Genomic DNA, 17259 nt, shown 5'->3' with positions numbered 1-17259 from the left:
AGACAAGTAAGTCAGCCTTGAGGAAACAGTTCTCACCACCACTGATTGAACTTGTTGGTGTCCCTTCCATCTCCTCGAACGCCTCTCTGTAGCTGTGCATGTTGGGCTGTTAAAGACAAATTCATCAAAGTGGTCAAGACAGCTCAAGAACAAACCAGCAATCAAACCGCAGTGTAGTGACAAATAACAGTGACTGGGGCCAAGTGAAAGAATGTCAACTGGACACGCATCACTGGACAACTAAACTTGGGGTCTGCATAGGAACAGGAGGGGGCCATTCAGCCCCTCGTGCCTGTTACATAGGAACAGGAGGAGGCCATTCAGCCCCTCGAGTCTATTACACAGGGACAGGAGGAGGCCCATTCAGCCCCTCGAGCCTGTTGCACAGGAACAGGAGGAGGCACATTCAGCCCCTCGAGCCTGTTACACAGGAACAGGAGGAGGCACATTCAGCCCCTTGAGCCTGTTACACAGGAACAGGAGGAGGCCACTCAGCCCCTCGAGCCTGTTACACAGGAACAGGAGGAGGCCCATTCAGCCCCTCGAGCCTGTTACACAGGAACAGGAGCAAGTCCATTCAGCCCCTCGAGCCTGTTACACAGGAACAGGAGCAAGTCCATTCAGCCCCTCGAGCCTGTTACACAGGAACAGGAAGAGGCCCATTCAGCCCCTCAAGCTTCTGTCTATCTCAGTCTAGAAAGCTCTAACTGGCCCCCAGCATCCACAGCCGTTTTGTGGGTGAGGGAGAGGTTGGAGTTCCAGATTTCCACGACCCTTTTGTGAAAACATGTTGCCTCGTTTCACTCCTGAAGGGCCTGGCTGTAATGTTAAGATACAAGATGGAGTATTGTGGGCCGTTCTGGGCCCACACTTCAGGTAAGTCATTAGAAAGGATACAGAGGAGGTTTACCAGGGTGTTCCCAGGGTTGAGGGACTGGTTGGAAAAGTTCGGACTGTTCTCCCTGGAACAGAGAAGGTTGAGGTGACCTATAGAGGTTTGAATATGACGAGAGGTTTTGATAGGGTAGATAGAAATATTCCCTGTGGCGAGTGGGCCAATCACCAGAGGTCAGGGGTTGAAAACCATTGGTGAAAGATGTACCGGGGAGATGGGGGAAATGTTTTCCCTCACAGAGATCTGGGGATCTGCAACGCTCCCTGAACAGCTGGTGGGAACTGATTCCATCAATAATCTGAAGAGGGAGTTGGACAGGTTCGAGGATGGGAAACTTACCGGGTTCGGGACAAAAAGCGGGAATGTGGGACTAAGCACGGCTGCTCTTTCCAAGAACCGGCACAGGCACGGCGGGCCAAATGGCCTCCTTCTGTGCTGTAAGTTTCGGATTCTGTGGATGTAATGGGGTAATATCTCCAAGTTTGCAGATGACACTAAACTGGGTGGTGGTGTGAGCTGTGAGGAGGACGCCAAGAGGCTGCAGGGTGACTTGGACAGGTTAGGTGAGTGGGCAAATGCATGGCAGATGCAGTATAATGTGGATAAATGTGAGGTTATCCACTTTGGTGGCAAAAACAGAGAGACAGACTATTATCTGAATGGTGACAGATTAGGAAAAGGGGAGGTGCAACGAGACCTGGGTGTCATGGTACATCAGTCATTGAAAGTGGGCATGCAGGTACAGCAGGCGGTGAAGAAGGTAAATGGCATGTTGGCCTTCATAGCGAGGGGATTTGAGTATAGGAGCAGGGGATCTTACTGCAGTTGTACAGGGCCTTGGTGAGGCCTAACCTGGAATATTGTGTTCAGTTTTGGTCTCCTAATCTGAGGAAGGACATTCTTGCTATTGAGGGAGTGCAGCGAAGGTTCACCAGACTGATTCCAGGGATGGCTGGACTGACATATGAAGAAAGACTGGATCAACTGGGCCTGTATTCACTGGAATTTAGATGTAGGAAGAATGTTCCCAATGTTGGGGAAGTCTAGAACCAGGGTCACAGTCTAAGGATAAGTGGTAAGCCATTTAGGATCGAGATGAGGAGAAACTTCTTCACTCAGAGAGTTGTTAACCTGTGGAATTCTCTACCGCACAAAGTTGTTGAGGCCAGTTTGTTGGATATATTCAAAAGGGAGTTAGATATGGCCTTTACGGCTAAAGGGATCAAGGGGTATGGAGAGAAAGCAGGAAAGGGGTACTGAGGGAATGATCAGTCATGATCTTATTGAATGGTGGTGCAGGCTCGAAGGGCCGAATGGCCTACTCCTGCACCTATTTTCTATGTTCCCCTATTGGTCGGGGTGGAACTCCAACCCTTGGCCTGCCCAATGCAATCGATTGCAAAAAGCGTGACCATAATCTTAAAGTATCAGCCATGGGTCGTTGGTGGAACTCTTGCCTCTTAGTCAGAGGTCATGGGCTTGAGCACCAGTCCACAGACAGTGATGTGCAGAGACTAGAAGCTGGGGTTGTTCTCCTTGAAGCAGAGAAGGTTAAAGAGAGAGTTATTGAGATGCTTAAAATAATGAGGGGCCTTGATCGAGCAGATCGGGAGGAATCGTTTCCAGGGGCAGGAGGGTCGGTAACTCGAGGTCACAGAGTTAAGACAATTGTCAAAAGAACCGGAGGGAGATGAGGAGAAATTGTTTTACGCAGCCAGTTGCTATGATCTGGAATTCACTGCCAGAAAGGGCGGTGGGAGCAGATTCAATACTAACTTTCATAGAAACATAGAAATTTACAGCGCAGAAGGAAGCCATTCCGGCCCATCGTGTCCTCACCAGCCGACAAAGAGCCGCACGGCCCTTGGTCAGCAGCCCTGAAGGTTACATATAAATCTATGAACAATGACGGAAAGGCAAAGAGCACCCAGCCCAATCAGTCCGCCTCACACACTGCGACACCCCTTATACTGAAACATTTTACACTCCACCCCAACCGGAGCCATGGGATCTCCTGGGAGAGGCAAAAACCAGATAAAAACCCAGGCCAATTTAGGGAGAAAAAATCTGGGAAAATTCCTCTCCGACCCATCCAGGCGATCGACACTAGTCCAGGAGATCACCCTGGCCGTATTCTATTCCCTGCAGTACTTACCGTTATATCTGCACCATCCAACAAAAGGTCACCAGTCTAATCCCAATTACCAGCTCTAGGTCCGTAACCCTGCAGGTTGCTGCACTTTAAGTGCTCATCCAACCATCTCTTAAAAGTGGTGAGGGTTTCTGCATCCACCACTCTTCCAGGCAGCGAGTTCCAGATCCCCACCACCCTCTGCGTAAAGAAGCCCCCCCCCTCAAATCCCCTCTAAACCTTCCACCAACCACTCAAAGGGGAATTAGATAACTACTTGAAAAAGAAACATGTGCGGGGCAGTGGGGACAGAGCGGGGAGTGGGACTGATTGGATCGCTCTGTCACAGAGCCGGCACGGGCTCGATGGGCCCAATGGCCTCTCCCTGTGCCGTATCATTCTATGATTTGCCTACTCCTCTGTCAAACGCGATGCCATCGCGACCACACCCACGTGCTGGAGAGTGTTCTTTAGCCGGTAATCCCGTTCCTGCCCGTTGGCCAGGTAGTGAATCGTGCCGGGATTGGGCTGGAGTGCAATCTTCCGATACGAGCTAAAATCTCTCCAGGAGTCACTTTGTGTTCGTCTCAGCCACACCGCCACGCACCAATCCCATTCACAGGTACAATCCCCTCCCCCCACCCCCCCAACTCCCTCCCGTGCCACTTTCTGGGCCGAGCGTGAGTGAGACCCGTGGGACCCTTGCCCCAGTAAGGGTCAGCGTTGTCAGGGCGCGGGAGATTATAAAAAGCCAGATTGCAGTCCGCCCGGTCTCACCTCCTTGGGGCGGCCTCCTGGATTGGCCGCGATCGAGCTGGCGACCTCTGGGGAAACGCAGCGCACTGGGGAACGCACGGGCGGGCTCCGAGATCCACCGCTGCTGTTCTCGTACTGGCCCTCGCTGGCGGTTCGTCGTCTCGTGGTCGTCCCCATCTGCTCGGGGCTCATCGCCCGTGACCTCACACCTGGGCCCAAGGAAAACCGGCAGAATAGTCACTTCGTCTCCGTATCATCATCGTACTTCTCAACTCAATCTTTCCCAGGTCCTCCAACTGTCGCACTGCTCCCCTCCCTCAAACTCTGGGACCTCCCCTCCCTCAGCCTCCCCACAAACTGTGGGACTCCTCTCCTCCCTCCGTCGCCTCTCAAACTCTGGGACCTACCCTCCTTCCGTCTCTCCTCAAACTGTGGGACCCCTCCCCTCCCTCAGTATCCCCTCAAACTGTGGGACCGCTCCCCTCCCTCAGTCTCCCCACAAACTGTGGGACCCTTCCCCTCCCTCAGTCTCCCCTCAAACTGTGGGACCCTTCCCCTCCCTCAGTCTCCCCTCAAACTGTGGGACCCCTCCCCTCCCTCAATCTCCCCCTCAAACTCTGGGACCGCTCCCCTCCCTCAGTCTCCCCACAAACTGTGGGACTCCTTTCCTCCCTCCGTCGCCTCTCAAACTCTGGGACCTACCCTCCCTCCGTCGCCTCTCAAACTCTGGGACCTACCCTCCCTCCGTCTCTCCTCAAACTGTGGGACCCCTCCCCTCCCTCAGTCTCCCCTCAAACTGTGGGACCGCTCCCCTCCCTCAGTCTCCCCTCAAACTGTGGGACCCCTCCCCTCCCTCCGTCTCCTCTCAAACTGTGGGACCCTTCCCCTCCCTCAGTCTCCCCTCAAACTGTGGGACTCTATGTACAAGAGCTAACACTGAGACACACACGGGGTGTACAGTACCAGACAGAAGGTCGAATATTGGACCTCATTACACCGGTTTTGCGGGGTTATAAACGGGTGCAACAAGGGCCCATTTCGGTAACAACATCTTGTACCTTGAGAATGCATGAAAGGCATCCCACCCGATATTGGGTTGGAGAATTTTCATGGTGGATATAAATGAGACAGCCAATGACAGACATTGGACTGTGGTGAGCGGGAAAAGCTGTGTCTGTTTGCCTTGGGATTCCACATCCACCCCCAATTATCTTTTAATGAACCACAGTACTCGTGATCAGCTCCCCCCAGGGTCGCCAAACCTCCAGGATTGTCCTGAAGTCTCCAGAAATGAAACATTAATCTCCTGCACACTTCTGAGAGCGATCAGGAGTGTGATGGAACACTCTCCACTTGCCTGGATGAGTGCAGCTCCAACAACACTCGAGAAGCTCGACACCATCCAGGACAAAGCAGCCGCTTGATCGACACCCCATCCCTCACCTTCAACACTCACTCCCTCCACCACCTCCAACACTCACTCCCTCCACCACCTTCAACACTCACTCCCTCCACCACCTCCAACACTCACTCCCTCCACCACCTCTAACACTCACTCCCTCCACCACCTCTAACACTCACTCCCTCCACCACCTTCAACACTCACTCCCTCCACCACCTCTAACACTCACTCCCTCCACCACCTCTAACACTCACTCCCTCCACCACCTTCAACACTCACTCCCTCCACCACCGGCGCCCCCTGGCTGCAGTGTGTACCGTCTACAAGATGCACTGCAGCAACTCGCCAAGGCTTCTTCGGCAGCACCTCCCAAACCCACGACCTCTACCACCTAGAAGGACAAGGGCAGCAGGCGCATGGGAACACCACCACCTCCACGTTCCCCTCCCAGTCACACACCATCCTGACTGGGAAATATATCGGCCGTTCCTTCATCGTCGCTGGGTCACAATCCTGGAACTCCCTCCCTAACAGCACTGTGGGAGCACCGTCACCACACGGACTGCAGCGGTTCAGGAAGGTGATGGTGAGCCAGGGGGCAATTAGGAATGGACAATAAACGGCAGACTGGCCAACGATGTCCACATCCCAGGAACGAACAGAAAAAAAAAAATTGCGGTTGAAAAATCACTGGAGCATTAAAATAAACTCTTTCAATACCTTTGTTTATTGGAGATGGGAGAAAGATTGTTCAACTGAGTGGGGCAGTTAGAGGCGGGAGGTCATGTGATGGAACTGCCAGGTATATGTCCAGTCAGAGTTGATGTTGTCACACCCCCCACCCCCCCGCCCCCACCTCAATCCATGGACGTACTCTGCGGTCATTGCCGGCAAGGCAAGCACAGACACCCAACTTTAAGAACATAAGAAATAGGAACAGGAGTTGGCCATTCGGCCCCTCGAGCCTGCTCCGCCATTTAATACCATCATGGCTGATCTGATCATGGACTCAGCTCCACTTCCCCGCCTGCTCCCCATAACCCCTTATTCCCGAATCGTTCAAGAAACTGTCTATTTTTGTCTTAAATTTATTCAATGTCCCAGCTTCCACAGCTCTCTGAGGCAGCGAATTCCACAGATTTACAACCCTCAGAGAAGAAATTCCTCCTCATCTCTGTTTTAAATGGGTGGCCCCTTATTCTAAGATTATGCCCCCTAATTCTAGTCTCCCCCATCAGTGGAAACATCCTCTCTGCATCCACCTTGTCGAGCCCCCTCAACATCTTATACATTTCGATAAGATCATAAGAACATAAGAACATAAGAATTAGGAACAGGAGTAGGCCATCTAGCCCCTCCAGCCTGCTCCGCCATTCAACAAGATCATGGCTGATCTGGCCGTGGACTCAGCTCCACTTACCCGCCCGCTCCCCGTAACCCTTAATTCCCTTATTGGTTCAAAATCTATCTATCTGTGATTTGAATACATTCAATGAGCTAGCCTCAACTGCTTCCTTGGGCAGAGAATTCCACAGATTCACAACCCTCTGGGAGAGGAAATTCCTTCTCAACTCGGTTTTAAATTGGCTCCCCCGTATTTTGAGGCTGTGCCCCCTAGTTCAAGTCTCCCCGACCAGTGGGAACAACCTCTCTGCCTCTATCTTGTCTATCCCTTTCATTATTTTAAATGTTTCTATAAGATCACCCCTCATCCTTCTGAACTCCAACAAGTAAAGACCCAGTCTACTCAATCTATCATCATAAGGTAACCCCCTTCATCTCCGGAATCAGCCTAGTGAATCGTCTCTGTACCCCCTCCAAAGCCAGTATATCCTTCCTTAAGTAAGGTGACCAAAACTGCACGCAGTACTCCAGGTGCGGCCTCACCAATACCCTATACAGTTGCAGCAGGATCTCCCTGCTTTTGTACTCCATCCCTCTTGCAATGAAGGCCAACATTCCATTCGCCTTCCTGATTACCTGCTGTACCTGCAAACTAACTTTTTGGGATTCATGCACAAGGACCCCCAGGTCCCTCTGCACCGCAGCATGTTGTAATTTCTCCCCATTCAAATAATATTCCCTTTTACTGTTTTTTTCTCCCCCCAAGGTGGATGACCTCACATTTTCCGACATTGTATTCCATCTGCCAAACCTTAGCCCATTCGCTTAACCTATCTAAATCTCTTTGCAGCCTCTCTGTGTCCTCTACACAACCCGCTTTCCCACTAATCTTTGTGTCATCTGCAAATTTTGTTACACTACACTCTGTCCCCTCTTCCAGGTCATCTATGTATATTGTGGTCCCAGCACCGAACCCTGTGGCACACCACTAACCACCGATTTCCAACCCGAAAAGGACCCATTTATCCCGACTCTCTGCTTTCTGTTAGTTAACCAATTCTCTATCCATGCTAATACATTTCCTCTGACTCCGCATACCTTTATCTTCTGCAGTAACCTTTTGTGTGGCACCTTATGGAATGCCTTTTGGAAATCTAAATACACCACATCCATCGGTACACCTCTATCCACCATGCTCGTTATATCTTCAAAGAATTCCAGTAAATTAGTTAAACATGATTTCCCCTTCATGAATCCATGTTGCGTCTGCTTGATTGCACGATTCCTATCTAGATGTCCTGCTATTTCTTCCTTAATGATAGCTTCAAGCATTTTCCCCACTACAGATGTTAAACTAACCGGCCTACAGTTACCTGCCTTTTGTCTGCCCCCTTTTTTAAACAGAGGCGTTACATTTGCTGCTTTCCAATCCGCTGGTACCTCCCCAGAGTCCAGAGAATTTTGGTAGATTATAACGAATGCATCTGTGATAACTTCCGCCATCTCTTTTAATACCCTGGGATGCATTTCATCAGGACCAGGGGACTTGTCTACCTTGAGTCCCATTAGCCTGTCCAGCACTATCCCCCCTAGTGATAGTGATTGTCTCAAGGTCCTCCCTTCCCATATTCCTGTGACCAGCAATTTTTGTCATGGTTTTTGTGTCTTCCACTGTGAAGACCGAAGCAAAATAATTGTTTAAGGTCTCAGCCATTTCCACATTTCCCATTATTAAATCCCCCTTCTCATCTTCGAAGGGACCAACATTTACTTTATTCACTCTTTTCCGTTTTATATATCAGTAAAAGCTTTTACAATCTGTTTTTATGTTTTGTGCAAGTTTACTTTCATAATCTATCTTTCCTTTCTTTATTGCTTTCTTAGTCATTCTTTGCTGTCGTTTAAAATTTTCCCAATCTTCTAGTTTCCCACTAACCTTGGCCACCTTATACGCATTGGTTTTTAATTTGATACTCTCCTTTATTTCCTTGGTTATCCACGGCTGGTTATCCCTTCTCTTACCGCCCTTCTTTTTCACTGGAATATATTTTGGTTGAGCACTATGAAAGAGCTCCTTAAAAGTCCTCCACTGTTCCTCAATTGTGCCACCGTTTAGTCTGTGTTCCCAGTCTACTGTAGCCAACACTGCCCTCATCCCACTATAGTCCCCTTTGTTTAAGCATAGTACATAGAAACATAGAAACATAGAAAATAGGTGCAGGAGCAGGCCATTCAGCCCTTCTAGCCTGCACCGCCATTCAATGAGTTCATGGCTGAACATGAAACTTCAGTACCCCCTTCCTGCTTTCTTGCCATAACCCTTGATCCCCCGAGTAGTAAGGACTTCATCTAACTACCTTTTGAATATATTTAGTGAATTGGCCTCAACTACTTTCTGTGGTAGAGAATTCCACAGGTTCACCACTCTCTGGGTGAAGAAGTTTCTCCTCATCTCGGTCCTAAATGGCTTACCCCTTATCCTCAGACTGTGACCCCTGGTTCTGGACTTCCCCAACATTGGGAACATTCTTCCTGCATCTAACCTATCTAAACCCGTCAGAATTTTAAACGTTTCCATGAGGTCTCCTCTCATTCTTCTGAACTCCAGTGAATACAAGCCCAGTTGATCCAATCTTTCTTGATAGGTCAGTCCCGCCATCCCGGGAATCAGTCTGGTGAATCTTCGCTGCACTCCCTCAATAGCAAGAATGTCCTTCCTCAAGTTAGGAGACCAAAACTGTACACAATACTCCAGGTGTGGCCTCACCAAGGCCCTGTACAACTGTAGCAACACCTCCCTGCCCCTGTATTCAAATCCCCTCGCTGTGAAGGCCAACATGCCATTTGCTCTCTTAACCGCCTGCTGTACCTGCATGCTAACCTTCAATGACTGATGTACCATGACATCCAGGTCTCTTTGCACCTTCCCTTTTCCTAATCTGTCACCATTCAGATAATAGTCTGTCTCTCTGTTTTTACCACCAAAGTGGATAACCTCACATTTATCCACATTATACTTCATCTGCCATGCATTTGCCCACTCACCTAACCTATCCAAGTCACTCTGCAGCCTAATAGCATCCTCCTCGCAGCTCACACTGCCACCCAACTTAGTGTCATCCGCAAATTTGGAGATACTGCATTTAATTCCCTCGTCTAAATCATTAATGTACAGTGTAAACAGCTGGGGCCCCAGCACAGAACCTTGCGGCACCCCACTAGTCACTGCCTGTCATTCTGAAAAGTACCCATTTACTCCTACTCTTTGCTTCCTGTCTGACAACCAGTTCTCAATCCACGTCAGCACACTACCCCCAAACCCATGTGCTTTAACTTTGCACATTAATCTCTTGTGTGGGACCTTGTCGAAAGCCTTCTGAAAGTCCAAATATACCACATCAACTGGTTCTCCTTTGTCCACTTTACTGGAAACATCCTCAAAAAATTCCAGAAGATTTGTCAAGCATGATTTCCCTTTCACAAATCCATGCTGACTTGGACCTATCATGTCACCATTTTCCAAATGCGCTGCTATGACATCCTTAATAATTGATTCCATCATTTTACCCACTACTGAGGTCAGGCTGACCGGTCTATAATTCCCTGTTTTCTCTCTCCCTCCTTTTTTAAAAAGTGGGGTTACATTGGCTACCCTCCACTCCATAGGAACTGATCCAGAGTCAATGGAATGTTGGAAAATGACTGTCAATGCATCCGCTATTTCCAAGGCCACCTCCTTAAGTACTCTGGGATGCAGTCCATCAGGCCCTGGGGATTTATCGGCCTTCAATCCCATCAATTTCCCCAACACAATTTCCCGACTAATAAAGATTTCCCTCAGTTCCCCCTCCTTACTAGACCCTCTGACCCCTTTTATATCCGGAAGGTTGTTTGTATCCTCCTTAGTGAATACCGAACCAAAGTACTTGTTCAATTGGTCTGCCATTTCTTTGTTCCCCGTTATGACTTCCCCTGATTCTGACTGCAGGGGACCTACGTTTGTCTTTACTAACCTTTTTCTCTTTACATACCTATAGAAACTTTTGCAATCCGCCTTAATGTTCCCTGCAAGCTTCTTCTCGTACTCCATTTTCCCTGCCCTAATCAAACCCTTTGTCCTCCTCTGCTGAGTTCTAAATTTCTCCCAGTGCCCTGGTTCGCTGCTATTTTGGGCCAATTTGTATGCCACTTCCTTGGCTTTAATACTATCCCTGATTTCCCTAGATAGCCACGGTTGAGCCACCTTCCCTTTTTTACTTTTACGCCAGACAGGAATGTTTGAGACACTACTTCCTCACCCTCAATCTGTATTACAAATTCAACCATACTGTGATCACTCATTCCGAGAGGATCTTTTATTGGAGATCGTTTATTATTCCTGTCTCATTACACAGGACCAGATCTAAGATAGCTTGCTCCCTTGTAGGTTCTGTAACATACTGTTCTAAGAAACAATCCCGTATGCATTCTATTAATTCCTCCTCAAGGCTACCCCATGCGATTTGATTTGACCAATCGATATGTAGGTTAAAACCCCCATGATTATTGCCGTTCCTTTTTCACATGCCTCCATTATTCCTTTGATTATTGTCCGCCCCACCGTGAAGTTATTATTTGTGGGCCTCTCATTCTTCTGAATTCCAATGAGTAGAGGCCCAACCTACTCAACCTTTCCTTATAAGTCAACCCCCTCATCCCTGGAATCAACCGAGTGAACCTTCTCTGAACTGCCTCCAAAGCAAGTGTATCCTTCCGTAAATATGGAAACCAAAACTGCACGCAGTATTCCAGGTGTGGCCTCACCAATACTCTGTATAGCTGTAGCAAGGCTTCCCTGCTTTTATACTCCATCCCCTTTGCAATAAAGGCCAAGATACCATTGGCCTTCCTGATCACTTGCTGTACCTGCATACTATCCTTTTGTGTTTCATGCACAAGTACCCCCAGGTCCCGCTGCACTGCGGCACTTTGCAATCTTTCTCCATTTAATTAATAACTTGCTCTTTGATTTTTTCTGCCAAGGTGCATGACCTCATACTTTCCAACATTATACTCCATCTGCCAAATTTTTGCCCGTTCACTTAGCCTGTCGATGTCCTTTTGCAGATTTTTTGTGTCCTCCTCACACATTGCTTTTCCTCCCATCTTTGTATCATCAGCAAACTTGGCTACGTTACACTCAGTCCCTTCTTCCAAGTCGTTAATATAGGGATTTTAAATAGTTGGGGTCCCAGCACTGATCCCTGCGGCACCCCACTAGTTACTGGTTGCCAACCAGAAAATGACCCATTTATCCCAACTCTGTTTTCTGTTCGTTAGCCAATCCTCTATCCATGCTAATATATTATCCCCAACCCCGTGAACTTTTATCTTGTGCAGCAACCTTTTATGTCAAATGCCTTCTGGAAGTCCAAATACACCACATCCACTGGTTCCCCTTTATCCACCCTGTTCGTTACATCCTCAAAGAATTCCAGCAAATTTGTCAAACATGATTTCTCTTTCATAAATCCATGCTGACTCTGCCTGACCGAATTTTGCTTTTTCAAATGTCCTGCTACTGCTTCTTTAATAATGGACTCCAACATTTTCCCAACCACAGATGTTAGGCTAACTGGTCTATAGTTTCCTGCTTTTTGTCTGCCTCCTTTTTTAAATAGGGGCGTTACATTTGCAGTTTTCCAATCTGCTGGGACATACCCAGAATCCAGGGAATTTTGGTAAATTACAACCAATGCATCCACAATCCCTGCTGCTACTTCTCTCAAGACCCTAGGATGCAAGCCATCAGGTCCAGGGATTTATCTGCCTTTAGTCCCATTATCTTACTGAGTACCACCTCCTTAGTGATTGTGTTAAGTTCCTCCCCCCGATAGCCCCTAGACTATCCATTGTCGGAATATTGTTCGTGCCCTCTATCGTAAAATATTTATTCAGAGTTTCTGTCATCTCATTTTCGTTTTGATTTGTGTAAAACGGCAGAGCTGATTGCAAAGGGCGACGGGCCCAAGCTCCAATAATGATCACCAGGCTGGATTGCAGGCTTCGGACCCACTGAAGAGGGGCCCATTAGCTGTGTTGGAGAAAAATCTCACACCTCTTGCAGCTCTGAGGTTTATTGGGCACTCAATGAGATTTAGTCAAGGTCTTCAAAATGAGGAGGAGTTTTGTTAGAGTAAATGAGAAACTGTTCCCAGGGGCAGGGGGGTCAGTGACCAGGGGACACGGATTTAAGGTGATTGACAACAGAACCAGAGGGGGAGATGGGGAGAATGTGTATACACAGCGAGTTGTTGTGATCGGGAACGCGCTGCCTGAAAGGGCGGTGGGAGCAGATTCAATAGTAACTTTCAAACCGGGAATGGGATAAATACTTGAGGAGAAACTTTTGCAGGGTTATGGGGAAAGCACAGAGCAGTGGGACTAATGGGATAGCTCTTTCAAAGAGACGTGATGGGCCGAATGGCCTACTCCTGTGATTCTATGAGGAACAGTCGCTCGCTCGGTTTGCTGTGTCTCAGTGGGCAGCACCCTCACCTCCGAGTCAGAAGGTTGTGGGTTCAAGTCCCACTCCAGAGACTTGAGCACAAAAATCTAGGCTGACACGAGTGAGGGAGTGCTGCACTGTTGGAGGTGCCGTCTTTCTGATGAAACATTAAACGGAGCCCCTGTTTGCAGCCTCATGTGTAAAAGATCCCATGGCACTATTTTGAAGATGAGCAGGGCAGTTATCCCTGGTGTCCTGCCCAATATTTATAGAATCATAGAAGTCGACAGCACGGAAGGAGGCCATTCGGCCCATCGTGTCCGTGCTGGCCGACCAAGAGCTACCCAGTCTAATCCCACTTTCCAGCTCTGGGTCCGTAGCCCTGTAGGTTACGGCACTTCAAGTACTTTTTAAATGTGGGTTTCTGCCTCTACCACCCTTTCAGGCCGTGAGTTCCAGACCCCCACCACCCTCTGGGTGAAGAAATTTCCCCTCCAATCCCCTCTAAACCTCCCCCCAATTACTTTAAATCTCTGCCCCCTCGTTGTTGACCCCTCTGCTAAGGGAAACAGGTCCTTCCTATCCACTCTATCCAGGCCCCTCATAATTTTATACACCTCAATCAGGTCTCCCCTCAGTCTCCTCTGTTCCAAAGAAAACAGATCCAGCCTATCCAATCTTTCCTCATAAGCAAAATTCTCCAGTCTCGGCAACATCCTCGTAAATCTCCTCTGTACCCTCTCCAGTACAATCACATCCTTCCTTTAATGTGGTGACCAGAACTGCACGCAGTACTCCAGCTGTGGCCTAACCAGTGTTTTACACAGTTCAAGCATAACCTCCCTGCTCTTGCATTCTATGCCTCGACTAATAAAGGCAAGTATTCCGTATGCCTTCTTAACCACCTTATCTACCTGGCCTGCTACCTTCAGGGATCTGTGGACCTGCACTCCCAGGTCCCTTTGTTCCTCTACACTTCTCAGTGTCCTACCATTTAATGTGTATTCCCTTGCCTTGTTAGACCTCCCCAAATGCATTACCTCACACTTCTCTGGATTCCATTTGCCACTGCTCTGCCCACCTGACCAGTACATCGATATCTTCCTGCAGTCTGCAGCTTTCTTTTTCATCATCAACCACACGGCCAATTTTTGTATCATCTTCAAACTTCTTAATCATATCCCCTATATTCAAGTCTAAATCATTGATTATATACCACAAAAAACAAGGGACCCAGTACTGAGCCTGGGGAACCCCACTGGATACAGCCTTACAGTCATAAAAACACCCATCGACCATTACCCTTTGCTTCTTGCCTCTGAGCCAATTTTGGATCCAACTTGCCACTTTGCCCTGGATCCCATGGGCTTTTACTTTCATGACCAGTCTGCTATGTGGGCCCTTATCAAAAGCTTTGCTAAAATCCATATACACTACATCGTACACACTGCCCTCATTGACCCTCCTGGTTACCTCCTTGAAAAATTCAATCAAGTTAGTCAGACACAACCTCCCCTTAACAAAACCATGCTGACTGTCCTTGATTAATCCGTGTCTAAGTGAAGATTTATTTATCCTGTCCTTCAGGACTTTTTCCAGTAATTTTCCCACCACTGAGGTTAGGCTGACAGGCCTGTAATTACTCGGTCTATCCCTTTCTTCCTTCTTAAACAAAGGTATATCAATATCACGAAAACAGATTATCGACTCATTATCACACCGCTGTTTGTGGGAGCTTGCTGTGCGCAAATTGTCTGTTGTGTTTCCCACATTACAACAGTGACTACACTCCAAAAGTACTTCATTGGCTGTAAAGCGCTTTGGGACGTCCTGAGGTTGTGAAAGGCGCTATATAAATGCAAGTCTGTCTTTGCTTTGGGATCTATGGAAGAAAACCAAGTGCTTTGCATGCTTCTCCCAGGGGACATACTTAAACAGTGGATTGATGTGGGCAATGGTCCCCTGGGATCATTTACCTTCTTTCTGCCAGATTTAACCCAGATAGGTTGATAGTTGCACTTTTAGGTCATCTTCAAACAGCCCCACCTGTGTCCCTGCGTCAATCAGGATGATTTTATTTAGGCAACTGGTCACGCTCCAAGACCTTTGACCTCTGAGGTCAGCCTGTCAGAAAAGTAACTGCTTGACGTGCAGTGACTCAGGCCTTGTGCTTGGGCTGAGCGCTGGTTCCTGCAGCGGAGAACAGGTGCTTTTACTCGCCAGTGTGACTCATCTCCGACTTCCCCATCTTTCCCATAGGCTACCACTCTAACCTGCTCATACCAACAGTCGCCAGGGATGCACATTGAAAATCAGAGGGCTCCCTCTTTAGGAACAGGAGGAGGCCATTCAGCCCCTCGAGCCTGTTACACAGGAACAGGAGGAGGCCATTCAGCCCCTCGAGTCTGTTACACAGGAACAGGAGGAGGCCATTCAGCCCCTCGAGCCTGTTACACAGGAACAGGAGGAGGCCATTCAGCCCCTCGAGCCTGTTACACAGGAACAGGAGGAGGCCATTCAGTCCCTCGAGCCTGTTACACAGGAACAGGAGGAGGCCATTCAGCCCCTCGAGCCTATTACACAGGAACAGGAGGAGGCCATTCAGCCCCTCGAGCCTGTTACACAGGAACAGGAGGAGGCCATTCAGCCCCTCGAGCCTGTTCCATCATTCAATTAGGAATCATTTCAGTGTAGATACTCAATCAGATCCCAGGAAGGAAAGCTGCCGCCACGTCCAGTCTCAGTCCGCTGACCGCCAGTGCGGCCATGCTCCGAGCCCCAGCAGCGTACTGAACAACATTTCAGAGGGTCAATGTGCAGAAATTATTTCCTCTGGTGGGTCGTAACATTAAAATTAAAGCTAGCTAGTTCAGGAATGAATTCAGGAATCACTTCTATACCCGAAGGGGATTGAAAATCGGGAAGGCTCTCCCCACAGAAAGAAAGCGGATGCTGGGGGTCGATTGAAACTTTCAAAACCGAGATCGCTAGATTTTTGTTGGGTATGGTGAGAAAGCAGGAAGGGGGTACTGAAGTTGCATGTTCAGCCATGAACTCATTGAATGGCGGTGCAGGCTCGAAGGGCCGAATGGCCTACTCCTGCACCTATTTTATGTTTCTATGTTTCTATATAAGGCAAAGGCGGGTAAATGGAGTTCAGAAACAAATCTGTCATGGTCTAATTGAATGCACGAACAGGTTCGAGGGGACTGAATGTTCCCACAGTATTCCAGTGCAGTACTGAGGGAGCGCCGCACTGTCGGAGGGGCAGTACTGAGGGAGCGCCGCACTGTCGGAGGGGCAGTACTGAGGGAGCGCCGCACTGTCGGAGGGGCAGTACTGAGGGAGCGCCGCACTGTCGGAGGGGCAGTACTGAGGGAGCGCCGCACTGTCGGAGGGGCAGTACTGAGGGAGCGCCGCACTGTCGGAGGGGCAGTACTGAGGGAGCGCCGCACTGTCGGAGGGGCAGTACTGAGGGAGCGCCGCACTGTCGGAGGGGCAGTACTGAGGGAGTGCCGCACTGTCGTAGGGGCAGTACTGAGGGAGTGCCGCACTGTCGGAGGGACAGTACTGAGGGAGTGCTGCACTGTCGTAGGGGCAGTACTGAGGGAGTGCCGCACTGTCGGAGGGACAGTACTGAGGGAGTGCTGCACTGTCGTAGGGGCAGTACTGAGGGAGTGCCGCACTGTCGGAGGGACAGGACTGAGGGAGTGTCGCACTGTCGGAGGGACAGTACTGAGGGTGTGCTGCACTGTCGGAGGGGCAGCACTGAGGGAGTGCCGCACTGCCGGAGGGGCAGTACTGAGGGAGCGCCGCACAGTCGGAGGGGCTGTCAAATGAAATAAAAAATACTGAGAGCCGTAGTCGGCAGGGGTTGAATCTCCTCGGGGAGACCCCAATGGATTTCCCGTTCATCGCCTTAACCACTCGGCCACGATTACTGGGTACTGAGCACTGCATTGTTGGATGGTCAGTACTGAGGACATGTTGCATTGTTGGATGGTCAGTACTGAGGACATGTTGTACTGTTGGATGGTCAGTACTGAGGACATGTTGCATTGTTGGATGGTCAGTACTGAGGACATGTTGTACTGTTGGATGGTCAGTACTGAGGACATGTTGCATTGTTGGATGGTCAGTACTGAGGACATGTTGTACTGTTGGATGGTCAGTACTGAGGACATGTTGCATTGTTGGATGGTCAGTACTGAGGACATGTTGTACTGTTGGATGGTCAGTACTGA

General features: G+C 49.1%; 1 protein-coding gene across 9 annotated transcripts in view; it reads right to left on the bottom strand.

Moving 5' to 3' along the window:
* Window positions 1-17259, bottom strand: part of LOC139259631 (tensin-1-like) — an 875917-nt gene that overhangs the window by 100195 nt on the left and 758463 nt on the right. For all 9 annotated transcript variants that reach the window (XM_070875129.1, XM_070875131.1, XM_070875130.1 and 6 more), the window contains 2 exons: window positions 3804-3991; window positions 37-106 (listed from right to left, as the gene is read on the bottom strand). In XM_070875129.1, the coding sequence (XP_070731230.1) occupies window positions 37-106; window positions 3804-3991 (258 nt within the window). The remainder of the gene's footprint in view (window positions 1-36; window positions 107-3803; window positions 3992-17259) is intronic.

Source organism: Pristiophorus japonicus, chromosome 3, assembly GCF_044704955.1.
Source record: "Pristiophorus japonicus isolate sPriJap1 chromosome 3, sPriJap1.hap1, whole genome shotgun sequence".
NCBI lineage: Eukaryota > Metazoa > Chordata > Chondrichthyes > Pristiophoridae > Pristiophorus > Pristiophorus japonicus.
This window is presented reverse-complemented; position numbering and strand designations above follow the sequence as displayed.